The sequence below is a fragment of the Peromyscus maniculatus genome, chromosome 7 (genome assembly GCF_049852395.1).
Source record: "Peromyscus maniculatus bairdii isolate BWxNUB_F1_BW_parent chromosome 7, HU_Pman_BW_mat_3.1, whole genome shotgun sequence".
In the NCBI taxonomy this organism is placed as follows: Eukaryota; Metazoa; Chordata; class Mammalia; order Rodentia; family Cricetidae; genus Peromyscus; species Peromyscus maniculatus.
Window position 1 is genome coordinate 71,108,590 of NC_134858.1, and position 22,782 is coordinate 71,131,371.

At 41.1% G+C, this 22,782-nt stretch overlaps 1 protein-coding gene across 1 annotated transcript in view; it reads right to left on the reverse strand.

Moving 5' to 3' along the window:
• Unc13c (unc-13 homolog C) overlaps positions 1-22,782 on the reverse strand; it is a 447,691-nt gene that overhangs the window by 24,842 nt on the left and 400,067 nt on the right. Inside the window, exons 27-29 of the mRNA XM_076576687.1 lie at positions 22,184-22,240; positions 17,738-17,818; positions 8,519-8,666 (exon numbers count right to left, since the gene is read on the reverse strand). Coding sequence (XP_076432802.1) covers positions 8,519-8,666; positions 17,738-17,818; positions 22,184-22,240 — 286 coding nt within the window. The remainder of the gene's footprint in view (positions 1-8,518; positions 8,667-17,737; positions 17,819-22,183; positions 22,241-22,782) is intronic.

The window sequence follows — 22,782 nt, forward strand, 5'->3', positions numbered from 1 at the left end:
CCCTCCCTCCCTCCCTCCCTCCCTCCCTCCCTCCCTCCTCCCTTCCTTCATTCTTTGAGACAGGACCTCACTATGTAGCTCTGGCTGTCTCTCTGTGTCTGGAACTCACTGTTTAGACCGGGCTGGCCTTGAACTCATAGAGATCCACCTGCTTCTCATCTCCCATCTGCTCAGTGGACACAGTCACTTAGAAGTAGACACAGTGGAGATGAGGCTATGTGCAAGACAGGAGGACAGCCGTCTCTCAACACAGAGTACCCAATCTCCAGATCTGTGAGAAATAGATCTGTGTTTCAGCTACAAGCTTACAGTATTTTGCCATGGCTCCCTGAGCCGGATGAAGCTCAGGACAGTTCTGAGAAGGTCTCTCTCTGTCTCTCTGTGTCTCTGTCTCTGTCTCTCTCTCCCTCTCCCCCTCTCCTCTCTCTCGCTCTCCTCTCCCTCCTGCTTCTCTTTGAGGGCTAGCAGCTTGCTGTGTTGTGGGCCCTGCTTTTTCTCTGGACCTCAGGCCTCTTTCCTGAAGCCTTCTGACTCTCCTGCCTGTAACAATACCTCCTTTCTCTGAACATAACCTCTGTGCTCTTCTCTACTCAGACCTAAAACAGAAGTAGCAATAACAGTGATGTTCGAGTTTTACCCTTGGAAAGTACTATACAATGTTGCTTTAAAAACAATTCAGATTCCTTCTCCCTTTCTTCCATTCCTCCTTTCCTCCCTCCTCCTCTTCCTTTTCCTCCTCCTTCTTCACTGTGCCCCGCCCCCATCTCTCCTTTTATTTTTGACAAGGCCTTTCGAATCCCAGGGTAACCTCAAACTTGCTATGTAGCCAAAGACGACCTTGAACTTCTGATTCTCCTGCTTTCCCCTCCAAAATGGCAGGATTAGAGGTTTGGGCCGCCTTGTCTGATTTATCAGTGCTGCAGAGGGAGGCCGGAGCTTCATGCATGCTATGCAGACACGCTGCCAGCTAAGCCACATCCCAGCCCCATGATCCTCTTAACATTAATCAAAGCACTATATAGTGACTGGTAAATTCCTTCTTCATTGAATTAGTTTTGTAAGTGATCACCTGCTCCGTCAGTGGCTATATGTGTGGAGGTATTGTGTGCGAGACCCTTGCTCCAGCAGGTTTCCCATCCTCAGGGCGATTCTGAGACCCTCTGAACCAAATAAGAAAATTTAACCCTGCTGTTTATGTCAGCTTGCAGATGAAAATCCGAAGTCCCCAGAGACTTCAAAAACCTACCACTTTGAATTAATTACACCTCGGCAAGCAATCGATTAAGCCAGAATTTACTTTGCGGAGCAAAGTGTGTTCGTTGTATTTCTTTCTTAAATGAAAATTATGCTTCACAAAGAAAATGCCTGAAAATTGTGGGGATAATTTGAAGATGCATAAAATCGTAAAGAGGTAGAAAATAATCTATCATAATTTATCATATAATTGACATTTATTTTAGAATTTTTGGAAATAAATTTATACATAATCTTTTTGACTTTAATAATGCTTGCCATGCATTTGCTGAAGGACTCCAATCTCAAATCTTCCTTTATCTTTGCTCCTCTAGTACCACCACCACTTCCTCGTCTCCCACTTAGATTCTCTGCAAGAGTCTCTAACATATCTGCCTGCATATGGCATTTTCTACTTTCTCATTAGAGTTGTGCTCATATTGTCAACGACATCCATTTCTCTGTGGCGCAGTGACTATTTCAAAAGGGCTCCTGGCAACAACATGGAGTGTGACACCAGGATCCAAAGATCTCTGTCTGACTTTGCAGAGTTCCCCAAGGTTTGATTGAGGGAAAAAAAAAAAACAAAAAAAAAACTACTCAAAGATACTCACAAACTATAGTCAAATGCAAGTGAGGGTGATAATAATTTGTTGTCATCCCTAATGCCAGATGTTTTTGTTTGCTCCGAAAAAAAGTACAGGGTTCATTTACATAATTTATTTAGATCAGCCTTCCATTTGAGAGGCAGAGAAAATTGGAAGTCAAGAAGTCAGGAGTTCCCATGCCAGTCAAACAACTGGGGGAAGGGGTGTGTGTGTGAAAAATAAATCAAAGAAACAGAATTAACGTGGGCAGGTAGTGTTACAAAAAAATCAATCTTTCAGGTATTTGTGATGAAACACAGACTCAAGAAGCAGTGGAGCTCCACTCTGACGAGGCAGGAGGATGGGTGTGGTGGTGAGCCAGTGCATCAGGAAAGCTAATGTCCTCATGTGTCTGCAGCATACTGCTCGTTCCACCCTGTTGGAGTTCTCAGACTTTAAAAGAGTTCACTGAAGCTTCCCAGATGTTTCCCAGATTTCAAATCTCCACGCCAGATGAAATACTGGGCAGTGGGGAGGTGGGTGGGTGGGGCTGCCTGCGAGAAAATGGGACCTGGAGTCATGATGTCCTGCCCACAGAAAAACCATGCCTGCGTGAAGCTCTTGGTTTACCCTGGATAACTCAGTTGTCAAAATCCAGTGGTGTCTCTTCCTCTAAGTCACTCTGAAGCTTGACCTGCCAAGGTGTTAATCTTTGATGACTCAAATGAGAATTGTCACCAATTAAAAAAAAACCTAGCAAAATCATAAAAATCCGTCTTCATATTAATTGAAAAGAGACAAAAACTCAAATTAAAGGGCCATCTTAGCATGGCTTAGAAGGTAACTGTTGGTGATCATGGTCTGGATGGGGCCAGTGAAAGACGCCCTGTTCTGGAAAGCTTGGCTATGGAATCTAGAAGGTTGGAGTTCTTAGGAGAAGGTCATACTGAGAGGCCTGAAGTCTGAGGGCACCGCAGCCCCGGGACTACACTTGGACAGGTATGAAGACTCTAGGTCTGACTTGATCTTCCTCCTCTGAGAGGCTGCTCACAGCCTGAACCTCGCAGGCAAACACACAGGCACATCCATAGGGTAGCACACAGAGCCTGGCCTCATGGGAAGAAGGGAAGGGACCAAGAGGGGCAAAGGAAACCACCCTGCACAGTGGTGGACTTAGCTCTCAAAAAGGTCTGAAATAAGAGCACAAGTTCATCTCCTACTAGGGCCTGAACTGGACCAGTAGCAAACCATTTTTTCCTAGTTGCTTTTGAGTTTTATGTGACAGATTGAATAATACACGGTTTTAAGAGTTTGATAAAAATCAATAATCTAATTTTATCTAACTTTGTCTACCTCTCCAGTGGCACTCACTATCTCCTCTCTTGTATGATAAGTAATAAATAGTATCAGTCATAAAATTCCAAGCTTTCCCCCTCTAAACACTGCCCTCCCCCCATCTCTGTCTGTCTCTCTCAGCCTTCCATAGTTTTCTAGCATAAGACCATGGACAGCAGCCTTCAATGAAGATTGTGATCAGATAAACTCAAACAGGAAGGCTGCTATATAGCTTATAACTGCATAAATTCACATATTAGGACCCCATTACATCACATAATTCAAAATATTTATGCTTAAAGAACCCTCATTTGTCCTAAGATTTGGTGATTTATAGCTGGCCAAGTATTATAGCTGGCCAAGATGGTACCAAGTATTTAGATTTCAAGAATGAATGAACAGAATTCTCTATGAGAAGACAGAATTATCAGCTAGCAACTATGATATGATGCCCTGCATGGAATGTCAAAAAAAGAATACCTGTGCGGAGAGGATAGGGTGAAAAGGGTAGGGTAGGAAGGGGGAAGAACAAGCAATCTTCCCCATAAGAACAAAGGCCAGAAGGAGGAACTCAGGCTACATACAAAAGAGTTTCCTAACAGCAGGGAACCTTTCCTTACATTCAGCTTGGGTGCCCATGGTGTGAATGTTTCCCCTATTTAAAAGTGTGCTGGTTCCTGAGCATGCCCAGTAGATGGAATGAGAGTGGGACAGTTAGCTTTTGTCAGCTTGACACAAACCTAGATGGATTTGGGAAGAGGTAATCTTAACTGAGAAAATGCTCTAAGATTGGTCTATAGTGAAGTTAGTGATTGATTTGGGAGGACCCTGCTCTCTGTGGGTGGTACCACCACTGGGCCCATGGTCTTGGGATAAAGGAGAAAGCAGACTGAGCAAGCCATGAGGAGCCAAAGCAATAAGCAGTGTTTCTCCATAGTCTTTGCCTCCAGGTTCCTGCCTGGAGTTCTTGCTCTGCCTTCCTCCAATGATGGGCTATGGTGTGAAAGTATATGCCAAACAAACTCTTTTCTCCACAAGTTGCTTTTGGTCATGGTGTTTACCATGTAGAAACCTTTACTAGAGAGAGGACTCTGGAAGACAAATGGCAGAGTTAACAAGTTTGGAAGAGTTAGTTACTGGGAGAAAGCAAAATTATTAATTTAGAGTTTGTTTACTGAGCAAGAAGGAGATTTTAATTATATTAAAATGTGCACCAGTGCTGGTGAGCTGGCTCAGAGGGTAAGGCACTCGCCACCAAGGCCAACAGCCTGCGTTGTCCCCAGGACCCACGTGGTAGAAGAAGAGAACCAAGTCCCCCAAGCTGTCCATATGATGGGGACAGATGCACCCTCCCCCAACTTAGGCATAATAAAATGTTGTTTAAAACGTACAATAGGGCAGAAGATAAAGTAGTGACAGTTATTTGATGTGAGGTGGAAGGTTGTGGGACGCCCTAACACAGCCATGAGTAGTGGTAGTGAAGGGCATCGCCTCTGCTATGAACTACACAGCTCAGAACCTGACCACATTTCTGAATCCATGTGTGACTCTGTGTCTTCACCTGGAAGGTATGAGGTGACATTAGTTCTGCAGGATTTGAGGAAGAGCATCACAGTTGCTTGCGAGGTGGTGACAGATATGTGCCCAGCCTCCCTCTAACCTTACCTAGCATGCCATTGCTACTCTTGGAAAGGTGTCATCCTGCTGAGAGCCTGTCCCAGCATACTTCCTATTAAAGCTATCTGTGTTGAGCTCTTCATCCCCTTGGGTTTTGTGAAGGGAATGTCATCGTATTGTGACATTCAAGAAGACAAGCTTCACACATTCTCCTCACTTCTCTGCTTGTGCCTCTAGAGAAAGGTTGAGCCACTTAAGTGGTCTGGGGACAGGGCATGATAGATCTATTGGAAAGAGTCAGATCTCTGGTTATTTCTGAGGCCTTATCAGCTAAGGACAAGAAACTACTTTAAAAACCATCATGAAGGTACAAATGGTTGTGCACATTAGTGGTACTTCGTCACATACTGAAAACATTCCCAGCATTCTCCCAGAGCTGACCATCAGATGAAGATTCACTGTGGCCCTTAAGACTCAAAGCTCATTTCTGTGTTTAAATGCTAGTTATTTTCGTTCTGTGAATAAAATATTTTTAATGTTAAGTTCTTCCTATATATCTGGTAAGAAACAAAACAACAAAACCCAAAAATCCATTTCACAATGAACCACATCTAATGATGGCTTCTTTTTTTGCCCTGGGCACATCTTTTGTATCTTGAGGAAAAAAACTAAAGATAATGATTCCTCTAGGTAACATGATTCCAGAAGACTGTATTTGAGAGGCTTCCAACTTTTACTGCTAATAATAAGAATATGCTTAGGTAACTAATTTGTCTCTTAAACTTTCCATATTTGATGTCATATATTGTCACAAATAAAACAATTTATACTAGATTATAACAATGATGTAATTATGTTGACCAGACTCTATGCAACCATAGTGCAATATAATGATTATCTGGCAGTCAACTCATAGAATCCAAGATGTGAGTCTAAAGCTATCTACTTCCTGTTTCAAATTAGAATACACCAGACTCCACTCCTGCTGAATACAAATTGGTAAAATGTTGGAAATTATCTATGTTTTCAGACATTTTAATAAGCAGAAACTCAAAGGTTTTACTCAAAAGAGACAAAAAAAGATTCTTTGAATAAAAGCACTTCCGCTCATAGATTTTAATTCACACTGTCATTAACTGGAAGAGATTATTTTCCTTTATGAGACAACTGTAACTTAGACATAAAATGTTCCCTTTCTGGGAGAAGCTTTTGTGATCCACACTCTTCGTGCCATAATAAAAATTGTAGATAAGGAAACAGAATGCGGCTCAGGATGGCTCAGCAATGAATCATCTCATGTCTCCTTCCAGACTGTGTTACCCATTGAATAAACCCCACTTAATATGTTCAAGACTTATACATTTTTTTACTGTCTGTGGCACCATGAAATATTCAAAGAGCTCCTGGTTTAATGAAATAGCTGTTAGGAAAAGCACTTTCTTCTTGACGAATATTGTAATCAAGATGCAAAAAATGCATTTTGGACCAGTTTCTAAAACTGTAAGCCATGCATCCCAAGGAGAAGGAATGACAGAAAAAGCATTTTTCCCCCAAGCCAACTAACTACGCAACTCAAACCACCAAGTCAACTCCTGGATGAAGAAAATATCAACATTGATACAAAGATCAAAATGATTTATACTAATTCCACTCCAAACCTGATGCAGCATTTATGCATTTTAATTCCGTAGAGGCTCTTTGCCTTAACACAAGGCTCTTTGCATTATGCCTAGAGAGCCAAATTAAAAGAATTACTCTCAACGTGGTCATTGTGTGGTGATTTTAAAACTTCAAGTGCAAATGTGTGCTTGCTTATCAGATCCTGCATTCAAAACACCTCCTTTGTTTCCTCACAACCCAACTGACTTATCTTTCTCCTTTTCCCACTAACCAGGCCTTCCAGCATCCCTGCCGTGGCCCCATAGGCTCATGTGTTTCAGTACTTCGTCCCCAGCTAAAGGAGGACTCAAGGTGGGTTCTAAATGGTAAAAATGAGTCACTGGAGGTGTCTCTGAGGGCCGATAGACCTGATCTGCTTTCTGTCTGCTCTGTGCTGCCTCACCAGGAATGGAGCATGACTAGCTGCCTCACACTCCTGTTGTACTGACTTCCCATCATCATGGCTTATGCACTTTCAAATTGTGAATGACTGCTCTTCCCCCCTTAAGTGACTTGTCAGGTATTTGATCCCAGCAAGAAAACTGCTAGTACAGGGACATACTTATTTTTGATGTCATTTTTGTGTGTTCTATGTATAGTAAGATGACTACAGCATTCAAGAGCTCTGACTAGTAGATGCTGGGAACACAGGCCCTGTTCTCTGATGGACAACCAAAGCTTTCCAGACACTGCCTACTTTCTGGGACAATCTCCTCTGCATGCAAAACCACTGTGCTAGGTCAACTGATACATGACATCACACAGTCCCTGCAGGATGCTGCTCACTCTATGGACTGGGTGGAAGTGATGCTCAGTAAATACTCGTCGTATGAATACAGAGTAAGGTGGTGCCCAGGCATTGCAGTGCACTGTCGGGATAGTAAATGCTCATCTACTGAGCTCAGTTTCACATAAGACTGTAGGAATCCTTCTATATCCGTTTTGGATTTAGGATTTATTTTCTAGCATTTGGTTGAGGTAGAAAGAGAAGAAAATGTTTTTCTAATAGGGTAGATTTCATTTGAACTCTGGCTCATAAAATTCTAATGAGGCATAAAGAAAAAAAATCAGTATTTCTCTTTTCTTACTTTTTCCTTTTTTGCTACCAATGATACTTGAAATGTGTTCCATATAGAGAACAGAGGAGAAAAAGAAGAGGGTAAAGTAGGAGAGAAAGGGCAAGAAAAAAAAAGGACAAAGGGAAAAGTGAGCAAGATAAACCAATTTATGAAAAAGTTAATTCAAATCATCTTTTTAAAGGACGCATGTCTTCCAACTTGAACATAGCCCAAAGAAATTACTAAATTAAAAGTAATTGACTTTTTCCTTCAATATGATATTACAGTTTATCTAACTGAGACAGAGAATATAGGAGAGAAAATGATGAGAAATAAATTACAAAAAGGAAAAGAAAAAGGTTGAATTTTGTTAATTGCTTCCAAGCTAAGGTGTCACAAGATGGAAGATACCACCAGTGGGACAGAGCTCTGTAGAATGATGTAGTTTGTCAGTTTCCATCAGAGGCGAGTGTGAAGGAGTTGAGAGTACGGGATCTAGATATGGACTCAAAAGATGGGATCTGGAGTCCCCCCCTTTTTAAGCAAATTACCTTGACTTTGAGTTCTCCTGTGAACAGAACCCAAGCCAAACATTCAAATGTGGGAAGGAGTCTACTTGGAGTCACAGGCTACCACTGCACATGGTCCTGGGAGAGTCTACCCGGGAAGGCATCCTGTGAAGCACTCGGTGAGGGAGGGAGAAGGTGGGAGAAGGAGACAGGAAGCTAGAATGGAAAATGCTATCAGCCACCCACCTCTGAGGGGAACCTGAGCCTTGTTCTCATGGAACTCTAGGGGTGAATATAGAGACTAAACATCACAGTTGGGAAAATATCTCCTTTCGCCTAAGCCATCAACTTCCTAGTCTTTCCATTTGTAAAGAATGCTGAAAGCTGTGGTATTCTCTGCTAACGCAAACCCTCTATTTTTAATCGTGCTTCATGTTCTGAATGCTATTTCAGGTAACTGTGAAGTTGAGTTTTAATTTGGTGAGCAGTGTACCCTGCTCTCAGGTCAAGAGCTACTTACTCTGTGAGCTTTGTGTCTCTATGAACTTCTTGATCAAAGCATCAGTAGTTTGTGTGTAGAGGCTAAGAGCATATCTCAGGGAATGAAGGTCTGGGCTTTTCTCCAGAAAATTCTTCTTCAGGCCATTTCCTCCAGCATGGAAATATTGCTAAAAAGGAGAAAAGGGAAGTTATATGAGCAAAGGACTTAGGAGGAAACACTGGGGGAAGGAATTTATTACTCTAATAGTAGAGCTTAAAACAATTCCATTAGCTAAATTGTCAGGTAAGCACATAGAAAGAGTGTACCATTTGTCCGATGCTAAGTTGTCACCAGCTAACTTAGGTTCAAGACAGATCTATAGAGGCCTAAGCTGTTTTATTTTCATTCAAAATGTCAGTTATATAAATGGGATCTTGAAGGTACAGTGGTTAGAATCCTTGCTTCAGCGAGCATGATCAACTTGATTATTCATTTCTGTTTCCAAAGAATAATGAAAGTCGCCAACACTTTATAAAGAAGGTAGACCCTGTTACATATTTTACAGATACTTCTTTTAAATTCTAGACCAGGCATCCACTACCTTACCCTGTTCATTCTTTAATAATGCTATTGTGCAGGTATGGGCCAACCTGATGTAGCACAGGGCTCCCTGGAAACTTACAACATCTAATTTATTTTTCTATGCTCTTGCCACCCAGAAAAGTCAAAATGTCTCAGTTTTTACACACAAAGTAGCTATCTACTCATTGACCATCACTGTTGACATTGAGGGATGTTAGCATTCTTCATATTGTGCTGTGGTATGCACAGGCATCTTTCTAAAAGTTGGAATGTCTAGAAGTAGGTGATAGGACTATAGACATTATCTATTGGTACCAGGTATTTATAAGATTCCATTCAGCTGAGATGAATGATTCTCCTTTCTCCCTTCATATGCTGACAATGCTAGATTTGGAACCCAAGCCCTCTTTGGTGACTACAGTCCCCTGGTATCTGTAATTGTCAACATTTTCAGTATCTATAATGTTCTCCAATGTTAACAGAATATTTAAGATGGGTTCTTAACGCCGGGCGGTGGTGGCGCACGCCTTTAATCCCAGCACTCGGGAGGCAGAGGCAGGCGGATCTCTGTGAGTTCGAGGCCAGCCTGTCTACAGAGTGAGTTCCAGGAAAGGCGCAAAGCTACGCAGAGAAACCCTGTCTCGAAAAAAAACCAAAAAAAAAAAAAAAAAAAAAAAAAAAGATGGGTTCTTAACTACTGAGATATCTTTCTAGTCCCTGTTGTATACTTTGATTTTATAAAATGTTGAAACACTTTGTACATGGATAGTATTTGTTGAAGACTAGAAGCCTGAAATTAATGTGAATATTGATGGGTGAAAACTGTGTGATAGTTTCTTCGACATGACAGGACATTTGAGGATAAAAACTATTAAATGGAAATACCAGGGGATGAAGGTTCAGCTTGGTTTTGCCTCTGTATCACCTTGGGGCAGAGCCCTCTGGGGGTCTGTTTCTATGATGGAGCAGAGGGCCATTTGAAGAGATGGCTGGAGCCAAGAACAAGAGGGAACTCTGGAGAGGCAGACACTCTCTAGTCAGTGTTTCTCACATGAGCTCCAGTCGGCTCAAATCTGTGTACAAGTTTTAGAAGACTATAATAAAAGGAAGGGTCACCAAAGATAATGATATTTTACCATGTCTCAGGAAAATTGGGTAAAAAGAAAAAAAAAGATTTGTTGGACATTCTGTCTGCAATACCTATCAGGTTATATTCCCTTTCCATTGTCTTTGATCTATTCTTAAGTATATGATTATAGAAAATGACTAATACTGTGGACACTTTTACATATGTAAGTGCAAACTAATTACTTCTATCTGAATACAGGTAATCACTGTTTTGCACCCAAACTTTTTTGATTTATTAGCCTAGCTTTCCTCCTGCTTCCATGCATTTCATTTTTGGGATCTTACCAGGAAGGAATTGCAACATTGTACTGGTTTGTACACCAGATAATGAGTCAAAAGGCATGTTTTTATATTTTGGACATGTTTTGACAATGGTACCATTATGTTGTCTTCCAGAAACTACTCTGTTAAGTAGTCACATGGGTGACTGCTTTTGTGAGGTCAACCGCAGCTCCTAGTGTATTACTTGTGAAGCAAGGGCCATGGGCAGCAGGTCTGGACGGCCTCAGTGGTACAATCTATATTCTTGCCTATTTTTTTCCTCCCTCTCCTAGGAAAAATTCGCGAAATCTCTACCATAAACTAGACCTTATGTTAAGTTCCAAGAACATAACACGACATGGGTACTATGTTTTCTCTGCAACAGATTATTAATTTAATTAGAAAAATATAACTAGAGTGTAAAACAAGTCACCAGCAGTATGTTATAGCTGTAAAAATTGTTTGAGTAGACTTTAAGGCCCCTTAGGAGACATCCTTTTCCTTCTGGTCAAAATAATGGACCCTACTTCTGGGTGGATCCAATGGCTTGTCTCCCCACTTAGGAGTCAATCAAGTTGTGCTGGTCTATGGGACCATGCCATAGGAAGGCTAATTTTCTCTAAGTTATGCTGAAGAGGTAGGAGGAATAATTATCTCTTTACTGAGAGAAGCATTTTTCTTTCCTAGAATCCCTGCTCTCTATAAAGTTGATAGAGAGTTGCCATTAGGTTTTGTTGGATCTGTCTTTCTGAGTCCTAATCCAGAAATTCTTAACTTTCCTTTTTCTTACCTTCTGTAGCTCTCTTTTGGATGCTGTCCAGAGCTTAAGTACACTTTCTCTGGTATTTTGGACTTTTCTTACTCTTTCTCTAAAGTTCCCCTCCCCACTGTGTGGCTACCTGTCTGCCTTGTGGCTGACCTTTATGCCAAGTTAACTCAAATAGCAAAGCTTTGTGTTTTCCTTTTCTTTTCCTTCATCTCTAAAATTGTCTTAGAGCTTCAAAAAAAGTTATTTGATAATATACCCAGCAGAGGAAAGCAAATGCCTCTACTGTGGAGGAGGTCAATAAAAGCTTCCCAGGAATTTCTGAAGGAATGATATATCTATTCCTTAGGACTGCTAGTTTTTATGTTTGAGACCAAGTCTGATGTAGTTCAGGATGTGCTTGAACTTCTCATTCTCCTGCCTCCACCTCCAGAGTGCTTCGATTACAAGTGTGCTACACCACACTCAGTTTATGCTTTGCTAGAGGTAGAACCCAGGACCTCCTGTGTGCTACATAAGCACTCTACCAACTGAGTCACATCCCCAGCTCAGTAGTGCTATTTTTTAACATCAGCAGCCACTAGATAATCACAGCCATGAGCTAGACAGTGGACAATCATACTACATCTCCACCAGGAACCCTGGGAGTTTCACATTGATAACAAGTACTGGGAGACCTGATGGTTCTTACACTATGCTTCCCCCTTACATTATAAATAATGCCTGCCATTTCCACTATTCTCATTTCTAAATCATACTCCTTAGAATAAACCCATTGCCTTGAGGCAGAGGAAGTCCTAGAAAAGCAAAGAGAGACCAAAGGCTCAGAGAGGCAGAAAGCTTATCGACATAGTCAAGGGCTTGTGACTTGGTAAAGACATCTATTTAACCCTCTGTTAATAGTCCTGGTTCCCATAAACCATCAATGTTGCAGACCTTTGGGAACAGTTCTGAGGATACAAATGTCCCAAGGAATAGGATTTTGGAAACCTGGGAAAGGCCAACATGACCATACTTGACATGATTGAGAGATTTTTAAAGGCCTAGAAGTGTCCATGGAAGAAAGGAATAAGAATTAAAGTATAAAGATATCAGCTATGTGTTTATCCTTGAACCCTTTATAATAAGTCTATGGGAAGACATGCTTTTCTGATAAGGCATTATTTTGTAGAACTAGAGAGATTAGGAGTGCTAATCAAGAAAAAAAATTAGAAATAAGCTCTAGGCTTGTTCCTAAGGATAGTCAGGGTCTCCCTGGGGTTTTCAGTAATGCTCAACTGACTTCTTCCCTTCGGCCAGAGTCTTGTTAGGAATTCTATTAAGGGCCAGGCAGGCAGGGCATTTAGAGAGCAGATTGACTGGGGCAAAAATGATGGCTTTGTTTTCAGAGGGCACTTTGTAGTAGGGGATGCTGCCAGACTGGAGTCTTGGATAGATGGTGATGCTGTCAGGGAGAACACAAGCCATGAGGTGCAGGGAACAGAAACAGCCAGAGAGACAAACGACATAGCCCCCGGCTTCAGAGCCAGCGAAGGAAATGCTTTCTGTGCTTCCAGAGGTACAGACTCCTGAGAGACACTTTCATACAAGCCTTTCACTCCTAGATGGAGCTGGGTGGTAGCACCAAGGGAAAGAAATCCAGAGGAAGAGGCCACGGTTATTCTGTGGACCTTGACACTCAAGAGATTTCCCATAGTCTGGACCCTTTGCCAGCCCCGAAGGAATGAGAGAGTGGGGTGTGCATTTGGCAGAAGCTCGAAGAACATCTGTGAGAGTGAAAGCCTTAAGTCTTAAACAAATGCCAGCATCCACAGCTCAGCACAGTTCAGTTCTCCTTTCATTATAGTGAATTCCCTGCCAGAAGGAAATTGCACGCTACAGGGGAATTACATGCTGGAGGAAAATTAGAAAATACGAGGTTTTGAAGCTTTCTGGAGGTTTCCCCCATGCATGTGGAAGTAGATTCTTTTCTGTTGATTACAAACAAAAGACAGAGGGTCAGTTGCCTCCTCCTATTTGACCAGCCACATGACCAATCCCCCACCCCTAACTTGGCCTCTTAAGATCCTCTATTTGCACTGGAACAAATTGGAAAAGATGATAAAAAGAAATCAGGGCAAGTTATTTCTTTCTCATTAAACAAAAAAATTTAAATTCTCTGTTGGGGCACTGTGGGAAAGTTGGCTGTTTACAAGGGCTATGGATGCCAGCTAGGTTCCACACTTCCTGTGCCTCGCCCTGTGTTGGCTGATGCTCTGCCATGTACTTTTGATGACACAGGACGAACGCACACCTGTCAAGTATGTCCTTACAGTTGAGACAAAGATTATTAGATGGATGACAATGGTGGCAGCAAAGTCATGATACTCTGGAATGATAAGTCTGTATTTACTAAATGAAATGGCAGAAAGAGCTTGGCTAGACCTATATTCACAAACCTCTGGGTTAATCTAGGATACTTCTCCCTTTTGTTCCCAGGCTCATTGCAAGTCACAGTGCCTCTCCCTTTATCATGTCACTCACATGGGTCTTTCCTATTTTGCCACTGTACAACCCTCTTCATGATGGCCCTAATCTATGACTAGCTGTAACCGATCTCTGACTTGATCTTGAACTACACAATCTATTGTGTACATTTCTATACGATGCTATGCTGAAACGATACTTTCAGGAAGTCATATTTTCAGGTCATTAGTAATTCCTCTTTTATAAATATACTAAGAACACAAAATGACTTGACTTTCGACCCAGACATTTAATGTCAACCAATCCCACTTTACACTGCTTCGATATGCCAACTCCCAGTAAAGTCCAGCCTAGACCTCCAAGTGATCTACTCTGGACCCCAGACGCCTGCCTTATGCCTTCCTATGGCAATTCCTTCCTTCCTGTATATTTTTATGTGGCGAGTTTCCCTGACATAAAATGACCAGTCAGCCCTCTGACCTCCCATACAGCCTTCCAGATTACGGCAGCTCTCCCAAAACTTCTGGCCTCTCCTGGTTGAGATTCTTTCTTATAAATCTTGACTGCTATCTTTCTCTTTCAAAGATGATTTTATTTTACTTACAAGTGAGGATGTTTGTCTATGTATACATGAAGGGTTACTGGAGCCCTTCAAAATGGAGTTATAGATGTTTATAAGCAACCAATGTGGGTGCTGGGATCCAAACTCAAAGCCTCTGTAAGAGAGAGGTGCTCCTAACCACAGAGCCATTTCCTCAGGTCCCCTCACCACTTTTTGCCTTGCTCTTCAGTTGGTATTTGAACCACCTGCCCCACCTCTTACTCTTGTTAGTTAACACCCACCCACGTTTGGTTTTCAATATACCTCTCTCATCTTTGAATCTAGACTAGACATTCTCTCAGGGAAGGAACAGCAGTGCTTCCAAAGGGGCATTTCTGGGGGCAGTTAACGGACCCCATTGGTTTGTGCTCTTACAGGGACAATGTGCTGTGATGACTAGGAAATCCGAAGGCCAGTGGCCTGGACCCTAGGACCCTGAACCACTGCCTGGGAAAAGAATGAGACTTAAGAGGAGCTTCACTGGGAAGATGGAAGGCACCAACAGGGAAGGATGGGAACACTGTAGAATGCATGGGACCCTGGCTTTCACGATTACAAAAGTGAACTTTCACCAGGAGCCACTCCTCAGGAGACACGAGTTAACATTTATGAAGAGTATGTGCTGTGAGCCCTTTAGTGAGCACTGGCCTAGTCTCTTCCTGAACCTCCAGGAAGCAGTGGGTGGGACCTTTACATGCGGGTCACCCGCTATCCTGATAGGCTACTTGCCGGTGACCGCGTTTCCTTCATGACTCCAAGAATTTTATTTGTTATGTACCTCCATAGTCATTCTCCGACAAAGTCTTTCATCTCAGACAACTTAAAACTGCGGCTTCACTAACGCCAGGCGGGCGTCTCTATCCTGTCTGACCAGAAGTTGGGAAGAGTGGCGTGGAAACACCACATGCTTTATCTTAAACATAGCTGGAGACCCCCCACCCCACCCCCGTTTTCAGAAACTGCAGAAAGCAAAGCACTCCAACCTGGCTGTGTTTTGTGGGAAGAAAATCATACTGCTAAATGTAAAGTCAGGAAAAATATTGTCTGGATGCTTAGCAAACCATTTTCATGATGCTGATAAAAATCCTGTGACCCCTTCTGACTCTCACTGTTGATCACTCACAGTCTGTTTTTCCTGATGTACTGGAACACGCAAATGTGTGTGTGTGTGTGTGTGTGTGTGTGTGTGTGTGTGTGTGTGTGTGTAAACAAGTCTGCAAGGAGAGTTCCCATTTTAGTTCCATGTACTATTTTGGTTGCAAATCCTCATCATCACAGTTTTGACTTTAAACTGTAACATACATTTGGCAAACTCACACAGATAACTCACTATGCAGACTTAGATATGAGCTCTGCCTCCCTTTAATCTGTAGTGGTCTTTGAAAGACACCGCTCGATAGTCTAAGGATATTTTCTACACATCTTGATTCCTCTTGTATGCATCAGATCAGAACTGCTGATCTCACTGTCTTTTAGAGTTTCCCGTTTCCTGACAAACTGGAGTGGAGATTCTTGACTTTAGTGTTTAAACCTGGGCATTCTAGTCTCACTCTAGTGTCCCTTTTTTGGCCAACTGTGGTCTCTCCTTCATGCCTTGTTTAAGAACACCTTTCTCCCGAGGCTCATTTGTGTTGTAGAGTTCTCTGCCTGGGCTCTAGACAATTATGGAAGCATTAGTCCTTGGAGTTACAGCTTGTGAAAAATGATGATGGAATTCAGGTAAAAACTTAGGCAGATAGGTAGATTACTGGGTCAGGAGAATCTTCTAGCAGGCACAGTGGTCCTAACAGGATGATTCCTAGAGAAAGAATTGGCATCACAGAAATTAGGGATGAGGGGAAGTGGGAGCCACAGGCTCTAGAGGACCAGAGTCAGACTCCAGTTCTGGAAAGCAATGATGATTTGCAAACAGCTAACAGGGTCATGGGCAACAGGTAGGAGTTTTTTCTCAAAGAACCCACAAGTGCCAAGTGGCTAATACTGAATTAAAGATTTACACTGATCATAGGTGCTAGGATATTTGAAGCATGGAGATGTAGAGAGAAGGGATTCATCTGAGGATTGAGGTTGTCTTACAGTTTGGGGGAGAATTCAGTCTACAGATGGTGGGCATGTTGTCCCAGCTAGAATAATTAGAAGATGATGAAATTAGAGGCAGGAGTCAGATTGATCAATACATTGATCGACACTCACTATTTCTACAAGACACACTCCATTTTTCTCATCCGAAAGTACGATTTCTAGCAAAATCCAGGAGGGGCTGAACTCAAATCCTACAATTTTCTTTTCAGAATACATTCTAGCATGTTTACTTCTTTCTAGTACTAATTTCTTGTATATAGCCAAGAGTACTCCCACGACTCCACCCATCAGTCAATTCTTATTCAAATTTTTGAAAACTTGCAGAAAAAATTAGTTTTGAATTTTTTTCTGTATTTTTTTGTTCTCACCCTTCCATATCATGTTATAACACCAGGTGAAGTAGAGGTGATCACCAGGACAGTGAGGTGGGGTGATTAAAGTAGCCAATAGCTCTTCACTATACTATATATACTATACTAGATATGCTATATGATCAATGCTTTTTTCAATGAGTAGTGGAATCAGTAGACACAGTTTAGGAAGTAAATTTACTTTTCTAACCCTTTAATAAATACAACACACACACACACACACACACACACACACACACACACACACACACACCACACTCTTTTTTTCACATACACACATACACCCAAACCACACATGTGAAGTCTCTTTCATACCACCCCGACTCTCTCTTACATACAACACACATACATAACACATACCTACATACCCAGACCACACACACATGCATACCACACACAACACACACATACACACACACATACACACACACAGCACAAAACATTCATACACACAATCACACACACACACAAGTTATTGGAAAGAAAACACATTGAGACTCATGTACATTTAACTCTCGCTACAATACTTCTTGTCAGTTGTTTGCTATGTGGGAATAATGCTTGGAGTACAAGACTTCTGGGTTTTCAGTGGAATACAAAATGAAAGTTTGTTGTATTACAAAGAGAGAGTAGAAGGTTGGTGTTTTAAAAATGATTCCTACAACCATAGAAATCCTAAGTACAAAGTATGCTAACCTAAAATTCTCCTGAACCATCTGTTTAACTGCATTGGCGGGGGTGGGGGTACATATTTTTCTCTGAGAACATATGTGATGATATAAGTTTCATTCACATATTCTAGAGAGACACAGAGCAAGAAATATAAAATAAAAGTGCGTTATGGATGAAGGAAGGGAGATGAATGAGCTGGAGCTGGCCATGTCTGGAATGCATCTAATAGTCTATCTCCTGATCACAGCTGGGACAGTTGCACAGCAGGGGACCTTACTGTGGAGAGATGGAGGTGCCCTCAGTGACTATCCCGGGATACTATATCCTACCTTGATGGTGGCCAAGACCACTTCCATTATCGCACATTGTCTTGGTGTCAGCCCCTTGGCATCTTCTCGAATCATGTGCTCCTGGAAGACAGGTGGGAAACTGCTCAGAAGGTGACAGATGTATTTATCCAGCCTCCTTCAAACAAAACCTGTACAGTTCCCACATACAAACATTTAAAATAGCTTCTTCAGGGGCTGGAGAGGTGGCTCAGTATCTAATGCACTTGCAGAGGACCTGGGTTCTGTTCCTGGCACCTACATGGCACCTCACAACTATCTAATTCCAGTTCTAATTCCAGGGGATCTTGTACCTCTGAATGCATTATATGCACACGGTACTCTTATATACATGAAGGGAAAACACTCCTACATACAAAAATAAAAAAAATAAATCTTGGCCATTTTGTCACATTTTTGATAAATACCCATTTGTCAAAGGAAAGCTAGGCTGCCTGATTAAAAATGGAACTCTGGCAGAGGTGTACCATTATTTACATTCTAAATTAATGTTAAATAAAGAGATAAGTAACCTGAAAACTGTTACTTATTTCACATTAATTCCCTGATTTGGTTTCTGTCCCTTTGAAGAATTCAGGACAGCGAGGGGATTAAGGGAGCCAAGTTCAGCTTCCCAGTCATCACAGATACAGTGTGCTCTAAGTATAACATCCAGTTAGTTCTTTCCCCATCCTCCTGATGTTTGCCCCTTACTGGGAAGAGCCTCAAAGAATAAATCAAATTAGGCAGTAGAGCCATTTTAATATTTTATAGTCATTTTAATACTTCAGGCTGATTTTAAGATTCTAACTAGATTTTCCTAATTGTTTGCTGTGATATGTCTCAAGACATTACTCAAAGATTATTTGTAAAAATTATGGTAGGAAGTTAGAGAAAATAATAATTCCAAAAATTTCTAAGAGAAAAATTTAGAGTCCTGTTGCTATGCATTGATACTATCTTCTAGGATTGTGGCATTCTGTTTAGCACTGCTCAGCATAGTTATCAATACATGTGTTTACCAATATGTTAATAATAATATGTTAGATACCAATATGTTAATATGTTAAGTACTAACAAATAAAATATGTTGTTTCTACCAAGCTGTAATTATTGCCAGCAATAGCTCATTTAAATAAAGGTGTCTCTGGCTGCCCAAGTAAGAGGTTTGTGATTAACCTACAATTTCAGCTATATCTTAAGTTTTTGATATTGTATCAATAGTTTAAAAAGATTGGGAGACATTTGATTTTATTGTTATGTCAAATAAATCTGATCCTATTAAGTAGCAATGCCCTCCTAACATAACACACACGAAAGTCTGAGAGTATGAAGTAACAAAAGCATATGTCAGTTATTCAATAAATACCTAGTAGTTTAATTTTAAATCATATAGATTAGAAAAGAAATCAAGAAAAATTGAACTGGGAACTAATACAGAAAATCAGTAAATATAGGAAAACAATTATTTCCTGGTTCCATTTTTCTTGACTTTGGGTTCTTTTAAATGAAATAGTTACCCATCTACATTTATTTCTCAATGAAATTCTGAAATTATCCATCAGTATGGTTTTCCTGCTAGTATCATTCCAGCTGCATTTACTTTCTAACATCTTAAAAATATAAGCAGCTTAAATCTTTTTTGAAGGAAATGATACCCTAGAAATATTGGAGTGATTAGCTTTGTTATGTGTGAAGTTCTTCTTGTTAGCTGGAGTTTTGTTGTTTGCATAAGACTGTAGAGGAGTTATAGAAAGGCCAGTGACAGAGCAGTAAGACATGGGAGCGAGTTTCCACTCCTTGCTAGAGTTCTTCATGTTACCTCAATGTTGATGTAATAATCCTTATCCATAGTTCTTCTTTGGTAATTAATTAAGACTATTCACCAAAATGCAAATGATTGGGGGCCTACAAAGGATTTGTTATCTATTCTATGCACTCTATCTTCCCATCCAGAAGGCACACAGCCTCTCTGGGGATCCAATCTACATTTTAAACAAAGTAGATAAGGTTTGGACAGGTCCACTGCATTTCCAGCTTAGGGTCTGGTATATGAGTTAAGCTAACTTACCCATACCATTTCTCAAATGGCCAAAACAACTAGGGTAGACATTTCCTCAGAACCAGTGATGTAGACTTTACTGAGATTCCCGATACAGAGTTGGAAAGGTGTTTTTTCTTTCTTTCTTTCTTTTTTTTTTTGAGACAGGGTTTTTCTGTGTAGCTTTGTGCCTTTCCTGGAACTCACTTGGTAGCCCAGGTTGGCCTCGAACTCATAGAGATCCGTCTGGCTCTGCCTCCTGAGTGCTGGGATTAAAGACGTGCGCCACCACCGCTCGGCTCTTTTTTTTTTTTTTTTTTTAAATGTTGTTGATTTTGTTTCATTTTTATGAGATCTGAAGTTCAAAGGATGTTAGAGCAAAGACAGCTATCTAATTATCAAAAAGATGGTTTGCTCAGGTGACCCATCAATCAGAGAAGTGTAGAGCTGAGAGATGATGAATTACAAGGTCATGGAACATGGTTAGAATCCCTGATCAAGCAGTCATGGGAACCAGAGTCAGCTTGGTCCATCAGATCTCACATAACAACTTCACTCTCTGTTTATACTACATGGCCTTTCTATCACTTGAAGCAAACAGAGCCAATATAACACTCTACTCGGAAAACAGAAACTTGGGCAACAGAGTGTGTTCAAAATACATAGAAGCTGGACACATGGTTAGCGGAATTTCTTTTGTAATGAGATTTAAACTTTTTCATCTTCATGTTTTATATGAGAAACTTTAGACCCCTATTAATCTAAATTCAAGGTAGTGTCCAGAAATCCCAGTGTGCTAAATTAAATGATAAAGAGAGAAAGAACCAATATTCTAAACAACAGCTTAGCACTGGCATCTACTTTACATATTCTGTCTTAATCATTCACAACACTGAGCACTTGTGGGAAGCAATTTTAGGTTATGGTTATATGTTTTTAAGATGTAATGTAGATGATAACATTAGGATACTGAAATTAGAAGCATGTGTTTTATACCAGTAAATAATTATGCAAGCTGATTATCTTTTCTTGGTGTTGTGATATAAAACAATACCCATGAGGCTTATCTCTAAGCTACCAGCTGGAGGCAATGTGGGAGATGGCATGATGTACACCACAATTCTAAGGATCAAGTGTTAATTTTTTCTGAGTTTTAAAAATAGTACATTTATAAACTGGGAAGCTAAGTGTTTAGCTTATGGGACATAGTTTAGAAAAAAAATTAAATCCACTTTCCATTTCCGGAGCTCATCTTGAACTATATTCTAGAAGGTTGGAACAGAATAGAAGCAACATGTATTTTAACCAGAGAAATTTGTATCCTACAGATATTCAAAAGCTTGTGAATCCCAAGTGATAATTAAGGGCAAGATTATTTTGTAAATAAATTCTCACTTGCAATGGAGAGGTGAACATATTTGAGAGTTTAAGGTCCTTTTTGATGAATTTCATTTTCCTTTATTGTGTTTCTTGACTTCAAGACTTTTACAGGTTTTGCTGGCTCTATGCAGTATTACATTTTGCCTTTATTCAAAGCATGTTCAATGTAGTAAAGCAAATATGTCCTTTTACTTGCTTCCAAAATTATAATTTTTTTAAACAAATTATTTATTTTTACTTTATATGTATGAGTATATGTATATGTGTCTGTGTACCACATATGTGCAGTGCTTATAGGGGCCAGAAGAGGGCATCATATTCCCCAGAACTGGAGTTACAGGTGTGAACTACCTTAAGGGTGCTGAGAATTGAATCCGGGTCCTCTGCAAGAGCATCTAGTGCTTTTAACCATCGAGTCATTTCTCCAATTTTTAAAGTTAGAAACTTTTTAAAAATTTAATTTATTTATTTTACATCTTGACCACAGCCTCCCCTCTTCCTTCCCCTCCATCTCCCCTCGATCCACCCCTCCTCTGTATTCACTCAGAAAGGGGCAGGTCTCCCATGGACTTCAGCACAGCATGGCATATCAAGCTGCCATAGGACCAAGCACCTCCCCCTGTAGTCCAGCTGGGCAAGGCAGTCCAGCATGAGGCATGGGTTCCCAAGAGCCAGGCAAAGCACCAGGGACAGGCCTGCTTCCATTGCCAGGAGTCCCACAAATAGACCAAGCTACTCAACTGTCATATGTATGCAGAGGACTAGGTCGGTACCATGCAGGCTTCCTGCTTGTTGGTTCAGACTCTGTGAGTTCTCATGAGTCAGGCAAGCCTTTTCTTTGGGTTTTCCTACGATGTCTCTGACCCCACTGGCTCCTACACTCCCTCCTCCCTCTCTTAAAGCAAATGTATGGTCACAGATGGGTGTGCTTTCATCCTGCTATGCTAGGTGCCATTCCTAGGAGGAGGGCAGCATTTGCAGAGTTAGGTCACTCACTTCAGGCCAACCAGTTTCCTCAAGCTCCTTACCTTCAGTTTGGATAACTGACCGAGATCTTTAGCTGCAATGAAAATCATCTGAGGCCCCTGGAAACACACAGAGAAAAAGAAAAGGAGGGTCAGGTCACCAGATCCTCAGTAGTAGAGTTCACGATTAAAGTAGAGTCTTTTTTTAAATTTCCATTATGGTATTTTGGGTTTTATGTCAGATGCGCATAATGGATCTGTTCTAAAGATGGAACAAGAGATTATCTGGCAAGGCTGGCCGCATGCCAATCATCAGCATCGTGCCCCACTTCTGAGTGTGCTAAGTCTGGGTTATGGAACCAGTTGCAGCACAGGTAATCAGTTCCATGAAGCGTATGGATAAAACTGGAATTATTTTCTACAGAGGCACTCCCCTCATCCTACTCCCCCGAATATATGTGTGTACGATCTTAAGATACAAGGCTGCAGAAAGTAGGGATGTTCTTCCTGAAATGGTGTGGCATCTGTCAGAGACTTCCCCAACACCTTCTCAACTCCTGGTTCCCCTAGAACATCTGGGTCCTGGACAAAAAACAAACAACAGCAACAATCAATATGGACATTACTGGATTAGCACATTCAGGGCAGTGGCAGGTCTGCCG